General features: G+C 39.4%; 1 protein-coding gene across 6 annotated transcripts in view; it reads left to right on the forward strand.

The window, feature by feature from the left end:
• The window catches only part of doc2b (double C2-like domains, beta), a 194,680-nt gene that overhangs the window by 81,863 nt on the left and 94,402 nt on the right, over positions 1-18,415 (forward strand). For all 6 annotated transcript variants that reach the window (XM_082550111.1, XM_082550112.1, XM_082550116.1 and 3 more), the window contains one exon: positions 16,676-16,755. In XM_082550111.1, coding sequence (XP_082406237.1) covers positions 16,676-16,755 — 80 coding nt within the window. The remainder of the gene's footprint in view (positions 1-16,675; positions 16,756-18,415) is intronic.

Raw genomic sequence — 18,415 nt, forward strand, 5'->3', positions numbered from 1 at the left:
AATATCAAGTCTTTTCAAGTAAACCGGTTCAAGTCCAATTCAAGTCCCAAGTCATTGGTGTAAAAGTCCAAGTCAAGTCACAAGTCTTAGAACATTTTTTCAAGTCAAGTCTAAAGTCATAAAATTAATGACTCGAGTCTGACTCGAGTCCAAGTCATGTGACTCGAGTCCACACCTCTGGAAATGTAGACTTGACAACCAACTTTAGAGACAAGTATATGGGCTCAAAATGTGGTCATAAATATTTTGTACTTGTAAAAAAGATTTGTATGTGTAAAAAGAATTTGTGTGTGCGTAAAAAAGATTTGTGTGTGTGTGTAAAAAGAGATTTGTGTGTGTGTAAAAAAGTCAGATCTGAGCCGCAAACAAGCTTTAGCAATGCTGCATGTAAACCAAGGATGAATCAAAATATATTGGCCAGACAATATTACTGAATCATTTCCTAAAGTGGCCCATATCCATGTGCTAACAGGGATGCAATGCAAGGAAAATCTACGATATTAACTAGACCTTGAACTGTGATTGATTTTTTGAACCATTACCAGTAAAAAACACATCAGTTCTCAGACTCACCTACTTTCCACCCACTTCAACCTCTTCCCTGCAGAAGCTTCCAGCTTGGTAAAAGCAAACAGGATTTCTGACTTTGCTTCTGAGACAGCTTTTGTGTTTTATATGACCACTTGTCGAAATTACAGTATTTGACTTTGCATCTTTGACCATGTGACAAATGATAGTTTTTATAGCTAGTCCCCAAAAATCTCTGTCCAGGTTCCACATGCAGGCTACTGCTGCAGCATCACTGTTACAGTCGTACTCAGACAACACGGTTCAGTGACCCAGCAGTCAAACAATGCAGTGGCAGAGACTTCCGTGTTGTCAAAAATCCTTGATCTTTACCTGAAATGTGCAATACAGTGGCATAATGTGCACCACAAGACGCACTGCTGCATCCAGGTTATGATGAACGTTCTTTTGAGCATGAGTACATATTTTAATGATGTGTATCTAATTAGGAAAATGAGCGACAAAGACAAAATGTGTCACACTTCACTGGCAGTAGTAATTAAAAGGAGTGTGACCTCTGCTTCTCTCCGCTCCACTAATCTGTGGAGCTGCCACACAGGTTAATAGATATATATATATCCTTTTAAAATGTCATTGTAGTCTTAAGAAATGTGACATTGCTCATGTTTCAGTTGTGTGTGACAGAAGACTTCAAGTTATTATTTAATGGTTTTGATTTATTGGCATTAATGCAGATTGGCTTTTCCTATTTTTGGAATAAGACTCTAAATACAGCTTGCAAAAATGACAGTCGACTTTGGGGTTTAAGATGTTGCTTGTGTGAATCTGTGATTTGTACACAGTGACAGAGTGTAAGAATAAGAGCTGATGTCTGGAGATTTGGCTCTGAATGTGAAGTGGTGACAGGATACATACAGTTTTGAGGGAGTTGTTTTTCCTGCGTGTATTTCAAAACGCCTCCTCCATCTGCAGCACATTCAGTATTCGGAGCAGATACAGTAACATTATGCATTCAACAAATGGTTTCCTTCCTCTGTTTTGAAAAAGATGTAGTGACATAATCCGCCTGGGAAACTTCCAAGTTTAATGATTAACAACTTCACCACAACATTGCTCATTTAACATTTCCTGTTTTTAAACATGCTATGCTGCTGTGAGTCTCCTCATTGATTTTAGCGGTGAGAAGAAAAATAAGGCTATCAAGGAAAAGCAGTATCTGCACAGACCCATACTGGATGCATCAGAGTTCTGGAAGTTGAGGTTTAATCTTAATTTTCCACACACCATCGCAATTATCTCTTGCTCATGGCTATGAGCAACTGTCTTTAGAAATATAGATGTAAAAGCATAATTAAAAACTAGCTATAACTCTCAGTGTGGCATTTTGGCAATAAACATCCACTGGTTTAGATTTTCTGGAAATGCTCTACAAGCAATAGTGAGAAGATGGTTTTATGAATTATGAAGCAATAGTCTGCTTCGTAATTAATAGCTTTAGTACAATACATCCTTACAGGATTGCCTATGGAGTAAGGAGTATCATTGTACTAGAATTTCAAACCAATACCCAGGAAAATACTTGATACAAAAAAAGGACAAAGCATTATTTTTGTGAAGATTGGAACAATCGGTGACACTGTTTGTGTCTGTCATAGTGAAAAAATACTGCAAGGTATACTTTTCACATCTTGGGAGATAAAGTCCAAAGTGGTCCCGGTGGTAATAGGAGGATTAGGAGGCCTAATCCCAAAAGTGGAAGACTGACTCCGGCAAACTGTAGGCATCAGAGCTCCCTGTCCAGAGGGAGCATCTGTTCTAGCAACATCTAAGATACAGTACAGAACTATCAAATTCTCAGGCCTCTGGTAGAGGACCTGAGCTTGAGGAACACACATATCATATAGACCCTCCAGAGGGTGAGGTTTTATATAAATACTGCCTAAAACAATAAAGGAATGCTTTTTTAAGTAGAGCATCAAATCAGTTAAACGTCTGTGATATTGATCTGGTCAGTTGTGTAGTGTGAGGTGATACCGGGACCCTATAAAGGTTGCACAGGTAGTCCAACTCTACCAGGGTGACACATCAATACATGCCAATGCCAGAATGTTTGCTGTGTCTCCCAGCACAGTCTCAAGAGCATGGCAGAGATTCCGGGACATAGTAGTTACTATAGCAGAGCTGCACACGGCTGTAGAAACTCCTTAACCCATCAGTAGAACTGGTATCTGTTCGTTTGTGCAGGGAGGAACAGGATGAGCACTGCAAAGCCCAACAAATTTGCCAAAGAATACCAGAATTGGCCGGTTCCTCCGACGGCACCCTGTGCTTTTCCCACATGAAAGAAGGTTCCCTCTGAGCACATGTGACAGAGGTGAAAGGGTCTGCTGCCTGTACCATCGTTCAGCATGACCAGGATAGTGGTGGATCAGTGATGATGTGAGGAGCCATATCGATGGAGGGATGCATGTAACTCTGAAGGCTGGGCAATCCTGGTGCAGTGGGTCCTGGTGCACCACCATTCCCAGCCTCATGTGGCAAGAGTATGCAGGCAGTTCCAAGAGGATAAAGGAACCCCACCCTTGCCAGATATAAATCCAATAGAGCACGTCTGGGACATCATGTTTTGGTCGCCAGGTTGCATTTCAGACTTTTCAGGAGCTCTGTGATGCCTTGGTCCAGATCAGGGAGGACATGCCCGTGACGCCATCCGTTATCTCATTAGGAGCATGCCCTGATGTTGTTGAGCAGTGTGCACGTTTGCCATATTATTTGTCAGATAATTCAAATGCTCCAACAGGTATTAACACCACAAACATAGTTGAAAGATCCAGTGTGATTCAAATTAGCTGAGGCAGGGCCTAAAGATAAAGATGGGATACACTTTCATCTGTCTGTAGTTCAAAGCAGGCTCGTCTCACACCTTAAGTCTTGATAGTATTCATAAAAAGTTCAAGTGTACACAAATACCTAATAAAAGTGTCGTCCATAGCTGTTTTTTTGTATCATGCTTTTAAAATGTTTTTTTTTCCTTGTATGAAGCTGGACATTTTTAATCTGGCGCACATGCCACTTGGAACGATTACATGTCCTGTGTCTTTATGGAGGATCTGGGAGTTTCAAAGACAGCCCTTTCCTGTTTCCCAGAAATCAGCCATAAACAAGCCATAGTAATGCTCCATGTAAACAGGAAACGAACCAAATCCTTGAGTTGCCTCTTGCAGCCAGGCTCAGATGGCCACTCAAGGAACTGAAGTGTTTGCTGCTTATGTGTTGGCTTCATTTTCCGGCCCTGGTTGTTTCCACTTGCTTTTACCAGGTTCTTTAAGCCAAAATACCGGAAAGCTAGAGGCTCGCTGCACATCTAGCCACTCAGTTTGGTCACAGCTGCTATCAGAGCATTTTTAATTGCACTACCTGCAAAAACACTAACTCTGCCCTACGAGTGTGCAAGACCAATCAGATAAATCCTTTTGTTTGTTAACATTAGCTAATTAGCACTCACTTTTGCTTTGACAGTGAATAATGTTGTTGTCCTTTACCTCCCAAACAGCAGCATTATTGACTCAACCAGATGCAGAAGGCTTATTATTCATTTGTAGTGATTCTTTGCAAGATATGTGTAAACACCCGTAAAGCAGAGCTTGGAAATTCAGGTTTTAGTGATTCATGCACTGCAACGAGTGCTTTAAATGCCTCAGAAGCAGTTTGCTTTGTTTCACTCTTCTTTTGAGAGGTTGTGTAAATATTTTCATGGCTTGAATCTGATGGAAAATTGATAGGCCTGTGCCGCAGTGCAGTGGAGTGTCCAGCGTTGACCGGAGTGTTGTAACATCTTTTCTGTCAGTCATTTAACTGAAAACTATAAATAGAACTCTGAAAAAAACACCAAAATATTAAAGAAAAGTATTCTTTAAAAGGATGCTGTATAAAATTCTCTGTTTACAGTTAAGACATTATTTTAGGGCCCCATGCTGCCTCACATATAGAGGAATGATTGCATCAGTTCCACACAGTGTGGCAGCATATTGATAGTGAAATAGAGTACAGAGCACTGATATCAGCTTGCTTCTTCTATCAGCCAGTATTCTGACTTTGGGCTGTTCTCAGCCAACGTGATAGGGGAGTGTTTTGCTAGATCTGGATCATGTTGTTTTGGATACTTTTATTTTGTTTCCAGCAATTTAGAATTTGTTAAAAAATAATTTAGCTGATGGTAAAATATCAGAAAATGTGAAAAGAAATCTATTTACCTTCTAGGCAAGAAATTATAATTAGAATCATGTATTAGAATCATTACACTGATGTAAAACTACTAACCACACTGTTATAATAGTTAATGAGCTTTACTCGATGTGCTCTCATAATTGTCATATGTTAAACACAACCAGTTGAGTCGGTGCTCTCGTTACATTACAGTTAAGTAAATGTTCTCATTGTCACAATACTTCACACAACACATGAGTTGGTCTTTTCATTAACATGCAAATGTGCGCAGTCATGAGCTCCAAAATCTAATAATTTCCTCTTTCTGCTAAAGCTACCTTGATAAGGTTGGAAGTTTCTATCATGTTTCAGCAAATAACCCCTGATGTTAAAAACAGATTACTAAAGTGTGCAGATCCGAGCAGCGTCGCCGTGTTCACATTACATGTCGGGTCAAAATCCTTCTTTTCCTTTCATAAGACAACAAATCAGCCCTGTGACAAAAAACCAAAACAAATAACATCTTTACTGAACCTGTCATCCCCCATGAGAGTTTTCCACTCTAATGAGAGGCACACAATGGGATGCTGAAGCAAAGCGTGCAGTCTAATTGTTCATTCAAGCACTGCATAAGCAGACAAATTAACACTTGGGCAATTTGTCCCTTAGACTACAGTAACATAATGTGCAAAGTGGGACCCCCCCCACTCCCCCTCCACTCCCATCCTTTCAAACGCTGCTCAGCTCTCTCTGATTCATGGTCAGATTTTGAGAGGATTAGAAACCGTGCACGCTACATGAACTTTCAGTTCTTTTGTTCATCAATTCAAACGCGCATTCAGATATTCAGACTTGCTCTGTACTATATTATATTTGTGAAGATTAAGTGATCTTTAAAGCGGAGCTAATATTCTTTTCTTTATTTTCTGTCATATCTAAACTGTTACAAATGTAACAAATGTGGACCAAAAGCACAGGCTGCAGACTGCTCTAAACACAATTTCAGACATTTTTCTACTTTCGGTTTTGTATCGTTTCAATGAAAGCATATATTTCTAATTCAAGCCTTTAAAATGAGGGGTGTTTTTTTTTTTTTTTATCAGAAAGTGGGCTGAACTGAGGAGATGCCCCCCTACCCGGGATAAGATAAGTAAGGTTTTGAAAAATGAATCATGTAAAGCTGCAGTAGTGGAGTGCAGGAGTTGGACACTTGCTTAATTATTTCCTTTTACAGGAATTTGCTTGTTTTATCTTTACAAAGAATCAGATGAGAAGATTGAAATAATTCTTCTGCCGTAGCTCAGCACAACTAGTGTCTCTAAAGTTCAGAATTTAGCAGTATAAGCTAACTGCTGATAGGGGTTCATGCATCAAACTCTTGTGCACAAGACACATCTACTCAGTTATTCAATTCAATTCAATTCAATTTCTTTATTGTCCCACAATAAATTATTCTTCTGTTAAAACAAAAAGTACTTCATTTTTGAATAATTTCATTTGGAAATCTGATATTTTCCAGCCTTTGTCTGTGGGTATTTTTCATATCACAACCTTGAATTCAAAGAATATTAGATGGAAGAGAAATATACGTATTCCTCTTAGGAGTAGTTCAAAAATGTGACTTTGAAGTGTTTAGTGGTGATAAAGTGAGAATAACATAAAAGAACTCTTGTACCAAACATGAGCGAGTAAAAAAAATTCAACTCTAATTTGAACTGAGGAAATACTAGTTGAATTACAATCTGCTGGTCAATTTCAGTCCAGATGGTTTGTTACTCAGAACCATCTGGGAAGTCATCCTTGGAGGCTGCTTGGAAAAGTTCAGGTACTCTGAGAAATACTTGGCAGGTTATTGGATGAACCATCTGTTTAGCACTGTGTAGTGTAGGCTAACTTTAACCAACCAGATCAACACACAACTGGACATTTAAAGCGCCACAGAGGAACAACAAACATCACTCTGAGGAGCACTACCTAACTTTGTACTTCAAATACCAGTCATTGTTTTGATGCACACTTACTGGACACTTTATTGGTTACAGCTCTCTAGTAAAAGGTTGGCTTTCTTTTGCCTTCACAACTGTTTACATTTTTTGTGTCATAGAGTCAAAACAGTGCTGTAGACATTCCCGTATACAATACTCAAGTAAGCTGTGGAGCTTAAAGAATGCTCAGTTGGTACTAAAGGGTGCCAAGGATATTACTCACTCCATTACACCACCAGCGGCAGCCTGCACCGTTGATATGAGGCTGGATGAATCCATGCTTTCATTACATTTATGCCAAATTCTGACCCTACGATCCAAATGTCACAGCAGAAACAGAGACTCATCACCACAAAAGTGAATTGCTGCTTCTGTTTCCTGTTCTTAGCTGACAGGAGTGGCACCTACTGTGGTCTTCTGGATTCAGAGATGCTCTTCTGCATACCTTGGTTGCAGTGATTGGTTATTTGAGTTACTGTTGCTTTCCCATATTATAGTCTTTCCAATTGGATCTCTGACATCTACAAGGCATGCTCACTGGATCATTCTCTATAAATCCTAGAGATGGACCTGCTGAGCCCAGAGGCTTAGTCAGAACACTAGCTGATGGATTCCTCGCCTGACATGGTGAAATCAGCCTGATTTTAATTCAGTTTTAGTTTATTTATATAGCACAGAATCACAACAACAGTTGCCTCAAGATGGTTTAGATTGTAGGGTAAAGCTACATAAAGGCACTTGTAAGCAGTCGCTTTCAGTAAAAACTCTGCAGGCAACAGGATGAACTATTTATCTACATGACAGTAGCTGCAACTGGAACATTATTTTGCCAGTAGTTCCTCATAAGATGCTGATTTATCTGGACAACTTGTTGTTCAGCTACAAGTGCATAACTTGAGCCCTTCAAAGATTCTGGCTTTTTCATTGAGGCATTTTAATCTTGGGTAATCTGTAGATAAAAAAACAGTCCGTCAAACTTTATTATAGGTAAAGGGAAAAAATGTGTGTTTATTAATTTCGATTCCTTTCCAGCTGAGTGATGTGAGGAAATCAGAAGGTGTTTGACCTAGTTTTGCAAAATGCATTACTTTGCACTCAATTTATTCAACTTGACTTTGAGCAATTTATTACTAATGTCTCTCTAAGTGCGTCTTTATTCCACTTCACTGTGTCCAAAACATCGCTGGTGCTAATGTTCACAGGGTGTACTGATTATTTCCTGCATGCGCTCATAGTGGCTTTATTTCAGTTGCTGCTTGAGCAATGTTCAAATTAAGATTTTTTTCAGATGCCATCCAAATAATAGCTTTGAATTTTTATGATTGTGCACAGATGATATTAGTGTGTGCATTTAAGTGCGCAATGTGCACAGAATCGCAGCGTATCATGAACGTGGCTCTCAGCTGGGAGGTGACTGCTCGGCCAGCGTCACTCAGTGGGAATTGCCTCTGCTTTTTTGCCTGCAGGCATGTAATCGAGCTAGTGTGGTGCTCCCCTTAACTGAGCATTGTGGTTGCCACTTTGATAACAGTCATCGCTCAGATATCCTCCCGTCCCTGTCGGCTGTTTCTCCTTCAGCAGCTCCATTAACACTATAATCGCCAGCCAGATCATTAATATAAAAAGCACTCTGATGTGTTCATCACGCTGCTTGGCCATGTTGTCATGTCAGGCACAGATGTATGAATGTGTAAAAGCTATCCTCCCCCCGCGTAACCCTGTGCTCGAGGCCAGAGGCTGTTTCATAGTTGTACCCATCTTTGTATGGCTCTCTCAGATCTCTTTTGAAATCAGATTTGCAAAATGTCACTCCATTCGCTAGTTGTGTGGAGCCATGTGTGACTCAGGGCTATCTACCTTTGTATCGTTTGATGTCCGGTTTTTGCCACACTTCGCCAATTTTCTCAGGTTAAAGTGTCTTCTCAGATGAGCCCACGTAAATGGAATGTGAAATAGATGCTATAATTTAGTGCATATTCATAGGTTAATGAGCAGTGCTGCTTCTGGCAACACTTAAAGGCTCATAACTATTAAAATGTTACAAAATATACACTTACTACACTTTTTTAAAGTACACCTTGCTAGTACTGGGCTGGACCCTCTTTTGCCTTCAGACTTGGTTTAATTCTTCAGATTCAGCACAGTGCTGGGAGCTTTCCTCTGAGATTCTGGTCCAGAGTCACATGACAGCGTCACAGTTTCTATAGATTTGTTGGCTGAACGTCTATGATCAGAATCTCCCATTCCACCACATCCCAAAGATTCCCTATTGGATTAAAATCTGGTGACTGTGGAGGCCATTCGAGTACAGAGAAGTCCTTGTCATGTTCAAGAAACCAGTTTGAAGAGATTCAATTTTCTACCATCTGCATGTTGCAGTAGAAATCGAGACTCATCACACCATCAACAGCAACAGTTTTACCAAATTCTGGTGAAAGTGTACAAATTGTAGCCTCTGTTTCCTGTTCTTAGCTGACAGGAGTGGAACCTAGTGTGGTCTTCTGCATACCGTAGTTACGATAAGTGGTTATCTGAGTTACTGTTGCCTTCTTCTCAGCTCAAAGCAGTCTGACAGTTCCCCTCTGACCTCTGGTATCAACTAAACATTTTGTCCAAGAGAACTGACGCACTCGGGATAATTTCTCTGTTTTTGGACCATTCTCTGTAAACCTTACAGATGGTCGTGTGGGAAAATCCCAGAAGATCAGCAGTTTCTGAAATACTCACACCAGTCCATCTGTTACCAACAACTATGCCACATTCAAAGTCCCTTATATCTGTTTTCTTCTCCACATTGAAGCTCAGGTTTAAACCAGGTCATGTTGACCGTGTGTCTACATGTCTAAATGTATTGATCTGTATTAGCAAGCATTTGAAGAGGCATATCTAATAGATTATCTTTGTTTTCTGATTTTCTTTTTTTCATAACACAGTTTATGTCCACACAAGGAATGTGATTAAACTTTAATGTTTGAAAGTGATAAAGTGGTGCTGACACATAAAGTGTGATGTGGTTTTGCGCTTGACTTTTAATCGATGGCCTGACTAGCAAATGTTCCCTCTATAAATGCCCATGTCACTTCAAAGCCTTAATCCATTGTTTTAGAAAATAAAAAGAAAGAAAGGAGCAAAGGTAGATGAGTCTTCTTCAAAACATTGCTTCGAGCGCTATCTTTGATAACAGGCAGTGTGATCGCTCTGTACATAAATCATTAGACACAGCAGGAACAACATACTTGGTAGAGGAAATGATGACGCTGTAAACATTTTAACAGCCTTTCAGCACTTGTCATCATTCACTCGCTTGGAAACAATCACATCACCTGATTCAGCCTCAGTTTTCAACAGCAGACTCCTCGGCTGGTTAATGTTTTCAGTATTTCAGCATCTCATTGATTCAGCATATTTACTGGCATCGCACAGACAATATTTCTTTCTGTGCTCAGAAATCAGGAAACTAAAGAAAGTGTTTCGGCTTCTAATAAAAGACTGCGCTATCAATAACTGTTACATTCATTAATTCTTTTCTTTACTGGCAATTATGTAATTAATTAATCTTTTCAGATAATTGCGTAATGATCGCTTTCAGTGCTGCTAAGTAGCTACTTGAAATTGAATTAGACCTATCACCTTTTTTCCTGAGAGCCACAGAAATTAGGGCACGCAGCAAGACTGGAACATGATTCTGCCGCACGAAAAAAATGACTCCACTTTATTATACTCCTGTTGAGTTCACAGCACTGTTGCATCTTAGTGGGCTGTACCCCACAGCTAGCCAGATGGCTCATGCATCTGGGGTGCAAAGTAGTGTTACAAGCACCATCTTTACAAAGTGGCTAATAGAATCCTACTGTTAGCCTGAATTTAGAGACAAACGCAGGCAATGTCACAGTAAATTAAACATTAATGTCCTGACGGAGGTCATGGGAGGACAAACCGTGTGTTGTTCTTTCGGCTCCGTAAAGATCCTCCTGTAAAGTACACCTCTGTTTGTCTTCATGTCACAGTGAAACTCGTTGACTCATTAAATCTGTTTAACTATCCATTAAGAAACGGAAGAGACCCTTTTAAAGGAGGATCACAACTGTGTCGCCACTGAAGACCTAATTTATAATACTGTGTAGCCTGCTGTCATAAAAATATTATATCACAGTGTCATTCCAGGGTGGTGAGGCATAATGTAATATAATCTTCTACAGATTTCACATCACACAGCTGCAAACATGATCTTTTCCAAAAAGCAGCTAAGTAGTTTTGCTGCCTAAATCTGACCAAACCCCAAATAATAGTAAAAACTAAGGTTATTATAGTTAACTGAAACTAATCTCAAAGCTAAAACTAGATGTTTAAAAAACCTTAACGAAAACAAAAATGGGGAAAAATAAAGTAACTATAATGATTTTTGTGAACTTTAAAAAGAAGCTACAATTAAATTAAAATACAAGAAATAAAAAAATAAAATTTTATTACAAGTTCCCTGATGTGGCTTTGATGGACGTGTGTATTAACACTGATTTTCCTAAATCTCACCTCTGACATATACCCTCCATGCAATAATAATTAAAAGAGACTAAAACTAACACTAATAAAAAAAACTTCACTAAAACTGAGCATTTTAAAACAATAAAAACTAAACTTAAACAAGAAAATCCATGCTGGAAACTAAACCGACCCCCAAAAAACAACCAACCAACCAACCAGCCAGCCAACCAACCAAAACAAAACAAAACTAGAACATACAAAAATTTTGTAACTCTGGTAAAAACTACTTGACTTACTCTAAAAACAGTGAGATCTGTGTGTGATTTGAGCTGCAAGAATTTGTTGGTCTTCATGGCTGTTGCAACACCATGACAAAGGCCTGAACAGACTTAATTTGAACACATCAGAAAGTGCCTTCATGTACTTTTTGTCAAATCTATCTATTATTGCACTTTACAATAACTAAATGAAGGAATTTTCAAAGTGTTAAGTCTTGTTAAAGTGTTCATTATAACTCATGACACAAATGTTTGGAAACAAGGCCGTAACACTACTCGATTTTCACTACTCGTAGAAGATTTCACGATGATGTTGATATTGCGATATCTAGAAAAAATGTCCAAAAATGCATGCTGGTGTTCTTTTTTTTTTTTTTTTTTTTTTGAAACATTTTTTTCTGTGTGTGGCTTTTTTTTTTTTTTTTTTTTAAATAAATGAAGCTACTTTTGGGTGCTTGCTTATTCACAAAGGGTCGTCACAGTGGGTAGCTCAGCGTGTTTGAGTTGGCACATTTTACATCAGATGCCCTTCCTGACACAACCCCAAAGGGATTCGTGTCTCCTGCTGGGATCGAACCAGGATATAAATGAATAATTAAATAAAACTGGGACTTGGTTATTTATTTTAACTTGCAATATTTCAGTTTTTGAAATGTTGTTTTTATTGTCAATAATATTGCGATGCGCACTTACCGGCCATGCTAATACCAGGTTGGGCCCGTTTTTCCGTTCAGATCAGCTTTAATTCTTTCTGGCATAGATTCAGAAATGTTCTGGAACCATTCATCGGTCATGACAGCATCACACAGTTGCTGCTGATTTGAAATCTGGTGACTGACGACGAGTTCATTGATACTGAAGACGTAATTCATAATACTGTGTAGCCCGGTGTCATAAAGAAAGCCGTTTAAGATGATTTGAGCTTTGCTGACATGCAGTGTTAACCTGCTGGAAGCAGCAATCAGATCAAGGGATGGACACAGTCATCGCCAATTCTCAGAGAGGCTGTGGCATTGGAAAAATGCTCAGCTGGTATAAAGATGTCCAAAATGTGCTAAGAAAATATGTCCGACAACATGAGACATTAGACGCTTTCATGTTGTTTAAGCCGATTCCTGATGTGTCCATTCAAATGTTACAGCAGAAACGGAGTCTCGTCAGACCAGGCGATGGTTTTCTAGTCTGTTTTCCAGTTTTGATGAATGGTAGCTGCAATTTCCTCTTCTTAATTGACTGGAGTGGTACCCAGTGTGTTCGTCTGCTGCTGTAGCTCATCTCTGACATCACCAAGACACTGTCACCCAGAAAGGTGGATCACTGGGTGCTTTCTCTTTTGCAGTGGTTGTTTAGGAAAATTCCAGAAGATCAGCAGTTTCTGAAATATTCAAACCAAACCATGGTGCAAATAAGTAATATGTTGTATGATGAGTGTTTATTGTGACACTAATATTTGGGAAGAACCATAACTTTTAATCTTCTTAGATAAAAAAAAAACACATTGTGTCCAGGACTTTTTCAGCATTAAAAGTACATCAGATGTCCCTTCAGTGTCTGAATGTTTCTCCATGTAATGAAACAATCTGACAAATCAGTGCTTGGATTGATAAAAACAGGGAGGTTACAGCCTGACTCAATTGAGAAAATGTATGCGCATGAAAAAATATTTAGTTTAAGATCACTGCAGCTGCATCGTTTTCAAGCTACAAAATGGCATCACTTAAATTTTCTTCAAAGTACATGACAAACGTTGACTGTTTGACAGTTAAGGTAAAAGGAAAGCACAAACTGACTGCGTATTTAGCTCAGCTCTGCAACATTAATTTGGTGAATCCTCTAATGTTTGCACATCGGCTGATATTTTCCAGGATGTCGTGGACACAAGTCGAAGCTTCAGTGGGCAGTTTTGCAGTTTGGCATCGCAAAGCAACACTGACTGTACACAGTGATTGTAGAACAATCCCCATTAATCATGTCGGTAAACTAAAAGGAAGCTAAATGCCTTCATCTTTGTGTGTGTTGGGGTGGGAGGCGGTAAAGAGGCTCAGTCACTGCTGATGAGCTCAGCTTTCTCTGGAGCAGCATTGATTCTCTGCCCTTTAGGAGAGTGCTCTTATCACAAACTGGAACTTAATTCCTAACTCGTTGTATTTAATGCTTTGGAAACTAACCAGCTATTGATAGCAAAATCTCTTAAGGGGTAATAATGTTGATAGCAATCCTAGCCATGTTGTCCGCTGGTTTAAAAAAATGAAAAGCATCCTGCATCTTATCAGCTTAGTCGAGCTTCATTTGAGAAATATGAAGAAATGAAATTCTGTAAACAGGTTTAAAATAAAGGGCTCATTTCCAACTCTTTCATTTTATTCTTGGCTTCTACAGGAATAGTTTTACATAATTCAGAATTAATAGTAGTCTTTATTTATCCTACAGTCGGCCTTTGAATCAAGCCATTTTAGCTTCTCTTTCTTTAAACCAGCTTTCCTCTGATTGGCTGCCCCTCACAGCTAGTATTGACCATATTAGTGATATCTGCTCTCTGACATCATATATTGCTGATACTTTTTCGGAAAAAAAAATGAACTTGAGAATTTAGAGCACTCTGCAGCGTGGATTACACTAATTTCATTATTTGGCATGCTGGTTACGTTTAACGTTAGCACGCAACATCGCAATTGCGATCGTGGCTCAAGAGTTGGGAGGTTGCCTTGTAATCGGAAGGTTGCCGGTTCGAGCCCCGGCTTGGACAGTCTCGGTCGTTGTGTCCTTGGGCAAGACACTTCACCCGTTGCCTACTGGTGGTGGTCAGAGGGCCCGGTGGCGCCAGTGTCCGGCAGCCTCGCCTCTGTCATTGCGCCCCAGGGTGGCTGTGGCTACAATGTAGCTGCCATCACCAGTGTGTAAATGGGTGGATGATTGTGTAAAGCGCTTTGGGGACCTTAGGGACTAGTAAAGCGCTATACAGGCCATTTACCATTATATACATGCGACAGAAAGCTAAGAGAACCATAATAGTTGCCATTAATTTTCATTTCTTCTCATATCTTTTACAGTAAATAGCTGTTGCACTATTGCAACCACATAAAAAATGTTATGAACTGCTGATAAATACTGTAACTAACTGGAGGTATGTCTCTGTGGGTGAATAGTGAAGCTTGAAATACCCGTCAAGCCAATTACCGAAGTATAATTTCTTTATGTTTTTTCAGGCTTGAAGGTCTAGCCTACCCTTATATTTAACTAGAACTCATATAATTCTACCAAATACACCAGTGAACCTTACCTAAATATACTGGACCAGGATTAAGGATGAGGAACAAAATAAGTTTTGACAAACACATTAATGCTGTCGTTAAAACTAGCTGCTTTTATCTCACAAAAGGGAAGCTATTCCTCTGTTTCAGAGACTTTGAGAGAGCACATGATGTTTTTATGTCATCTCGAGTTGATTATTGCAATAGTTTGCTTCAGGTGTCGGTTTGTCTCTGTTTAGCCGACTGCAGCTGGTCCAAAAACACTTCAGCACGGTTATTAAAAGGCACATGCAAGTGAAATTACATATGCATGGCATGGGTTGGCACCTTTTTAAACTCTCTGATCATTTAAGTTTGCACACTTCCTCTATATCCCTGAGGTCTGTTGAGCGAATGCTCCTAGCTGTCCCGAGGCCCAGAGGAGATCGGGCGTTTGCAGTTGCTGCTCCGAGACGGTGGAACAAAGTGCCCTTTCACATGTGGACGTCTCCAGCATTAGCCGCTTTTATTCTTCAGCAGAGTTCTGTATAGTTTTATTTGAGTTGTTTTACACAACTTTTCTCACTTTTATGTTTTCATTCTTAAACTCTGGTTAAATATTTGGATAAATAAGTGTGTTTCCATGTGGTAGCTGAGAATCAGGTGTTGCTGTTGTCATTTCTGGTGTGTTCGGTTTGACAGCACTACCCTGTCAAGCTCACAAACCATGCAATGGAGTGGATACTGTACCACATGGAAGTGTGCTGAAAGTATCCACATTCAGACACAATGTGGATTTTTTTAATTTTCATTTATCTGATATTATTGTGTAAACATAATCATACAGTTTTGGGTAAATAAAAATTCATCCACAGTTTATGATGTAGTGAAAAAAAAATCAACAGTGAACACAAATGGTTAAACAAAAGTTAAATTTTTCTGTCTAAAATCCCAGAATGCTGTTTTTCCAATGTCCCGCCGCTGACTGGCGGTGGTTGTGATAAGGACATTACAGTTCTTTAATCAAGATGTTATTGGCTGAGCCCAACAATGCCGATATCCCTCTCACTGCAGTTGCGATATTGCGGTTCAGTGCGTCCATCCGTGGATATAAAATCATTCTAGAAAAGCCGGCTTGTGTTTCTTCCCACATAGCACGAGTTTGTAAGAGGAGGTAAAGTGTGGGGGAGGTGGTAATACTTAAAAGTACAATTGCAAAACCATGAAACTAATGTTCCCTGCTCATAAATATCAAAGTGTGACTGAATTTATTCCTTACGAACTGCTCAATCATTTAGAGTGTGTGAGGTCTCTTGAAACCCACACACGCCTCAAATCTGCTTCACCCAGAAAGCCCATTTTATCCGAGACGTCAACTGAAATACGCACGCTGATTTTCGCATTTTTGTTTCTTTACACTTGAGCTGCCCACCTGCAAAGAAGAGATGTTGTTTTTTAGCTTTCTGCACTTGGCAGCTTTCTGCTCCACTTTCTCTAATTAAACACATATTTTCTCACCCTTCCTCTTCACTTTCTTACAATGTGGTCAACTTGTGAAGAGTACACTCACGGGTCAGCAGGATATGAGTTTTTGCTCTATTAAGAGCAACAGGTTGGACCACATTGGATGGGAATTGCAAAGTAAAACGATGCTAGCCCAGGGTTTATCCTCAGTTCTCCAATCAAACTAAATTGGGATTATGAAATCTAAAATATTTTTGTTAACAGGATTAAGGCGTGGCCCTGAGTACATAACTGGATCCCCCTCAGATTCATGCTGCTTTCTTTTATGTTTACTTCTGTGTTGCTTCTTACAGTTACATGTTGAAGAAGAAATTAGTGGCTGAAATGCGTTCTTTTCTTCATAATGATCAAATCAAAGCAAAGCTGAATGTCTTCTCTCCCCCGGCAACTCTGTTTATGTGCCATTAAGACTAATTTCCTGCTTCTTTCTCTGTCTTTACAGCTACACTGGGAACCTTGGAATTCAGTTTGCTGTATGACCAGGAGAACAATGCACTGCACTGCACCATTAACAAAGCCAAGGTGAGCTACCAAGACGATGCTGATGATGATGACTATTACAAGATTTTGCAGTCTTTGCATGCACACTCGCAGTCGAGCGTCTCTGCTTTGTTGGTGTTTGCCTTGCATTTGGTTTATATTTAGATGAACAGATGATTCACTGCGCAGCCATCTGTCACTACTTTCTAACGAGGTTATAAAGGGCAGATCGATACAAACCAGCTGACGTGTTTTCAGTATTTTCTCAGGTTCGGTAAGATAACTGTCGAGTTAAATATTTTTGAAGAAGCCGCCTCTCGTGTCAACCTACACATACTGGCAAAAAGGCTGTGGAATAGCAACTTAACACATCCCACTGTTAAAAAAAGTGAAAGAGATACTTACAACTATTTTTATCCCAGAAGTATTTCTAAAGCATATTGCTAAAAACCAGATCATAAATGGTACCACGCCAATAAATGTCTTCTTCTTTTTTTTTCTGAAGTAATTTGCTACTATTCAGTTGATTAATGGGGATTTAGGCAGCTAAAGAGTCCGATATGTTTGTTATTGGTGGAGATCAAACCTACGGAGCCCCTCTGATGACATGGTCCAAAAAATAAATAAATTGTGGCCACAAAATACTACTTCATGGGCACGAAATGGGTATAATGTGCCCACGAAATACTTATTTGTGCCCACAAAATACTATTTCGAGAGCACGAAATAGGTATAACGTGCGCACGAAATGCTAATTTGTGGGCACGAAACACTTGACCGATAACCGTGATCCTTCCCAGGCCCTTGCAGTTGGTTGACAATAAAATCTATCCCGGCATCCAGGTCGTACTTACGTCTAAAATAAAACTCAATCATACCGTCTCTTATGCTTATGTCTCTACGCAGCTGTCCAGGAATTGTATCAATATGGTGTGCACACGTTATGTATTTCGTTGCCACAAATGCGTAACTCGTTGCCACGTTATACACAATTCGTGCACACAAATTAGCATTTCGTGCGCACGTTATACTTATTTCGTGCCCTCGAAATAATATTTCGTGGCCACAAATAAGTATTTCGAGGGCACGAAGTAGTATTTTCGCCCTTGGTGGCCTTTAGTGTTAAAAAACCCCAACATATTAAAAAATGCTAATATTAGAGCAGACCTTTACTTTTTATTTCCTCCTATTCCTGGGTAAATTTTAATATACTGCACTGTAAATCCTTTGTTTTCTGAGGTGCTCCCGTTTTTCTCATCTCATTTTCTTGCTGTTTGCTGGGAATGCAGGTTTTACCTTCCACATCCAGCTGTTTTCCTGGTAAATTCAGGGCATACCTTCAGGAGTTCACCATACTTGTCTCTCAATTGTTGGAAGTTTCTTAAATACTGCTTTTCTCACTAATTAACTCCTGTGTCTTTCCATTGAGCTTCTGTCAATTCAGCTCAACTCTTCCTGCAGATTTTCCAAATGACCGATAAAAAAAAAAACGCAGCTTTTCCTATTTTTGTTCTTAATTACAAAATTTTTGATTATATTTTACACATCCCTAAAAAATCTTTATATCGTGTATCTCTATAGCCTTGTATTTCCTTGTATATTAATGTTGTAGCTGTGAGAATACTGTGAAAATGCTTGCAGGGACCGCCGCAGTGGCATTGATAAATTTTTCGATAACTACATAATTACCAAACATAGCAAA

Source organism: Aulonocara stuartgranti (assembly GCF_965226115.1).
Source record: "Aulonocara stuartgranti genome assembly, chromosome: 10".
In the NCBI taxonomy this organism is placed as follows: domain Eukaryota; kingdom Metazoa; phylum Chordata; class Actinopteri; order Cichliformes; family Cichlidae; genus Aulonocara; species Aulonocara stuartgranti.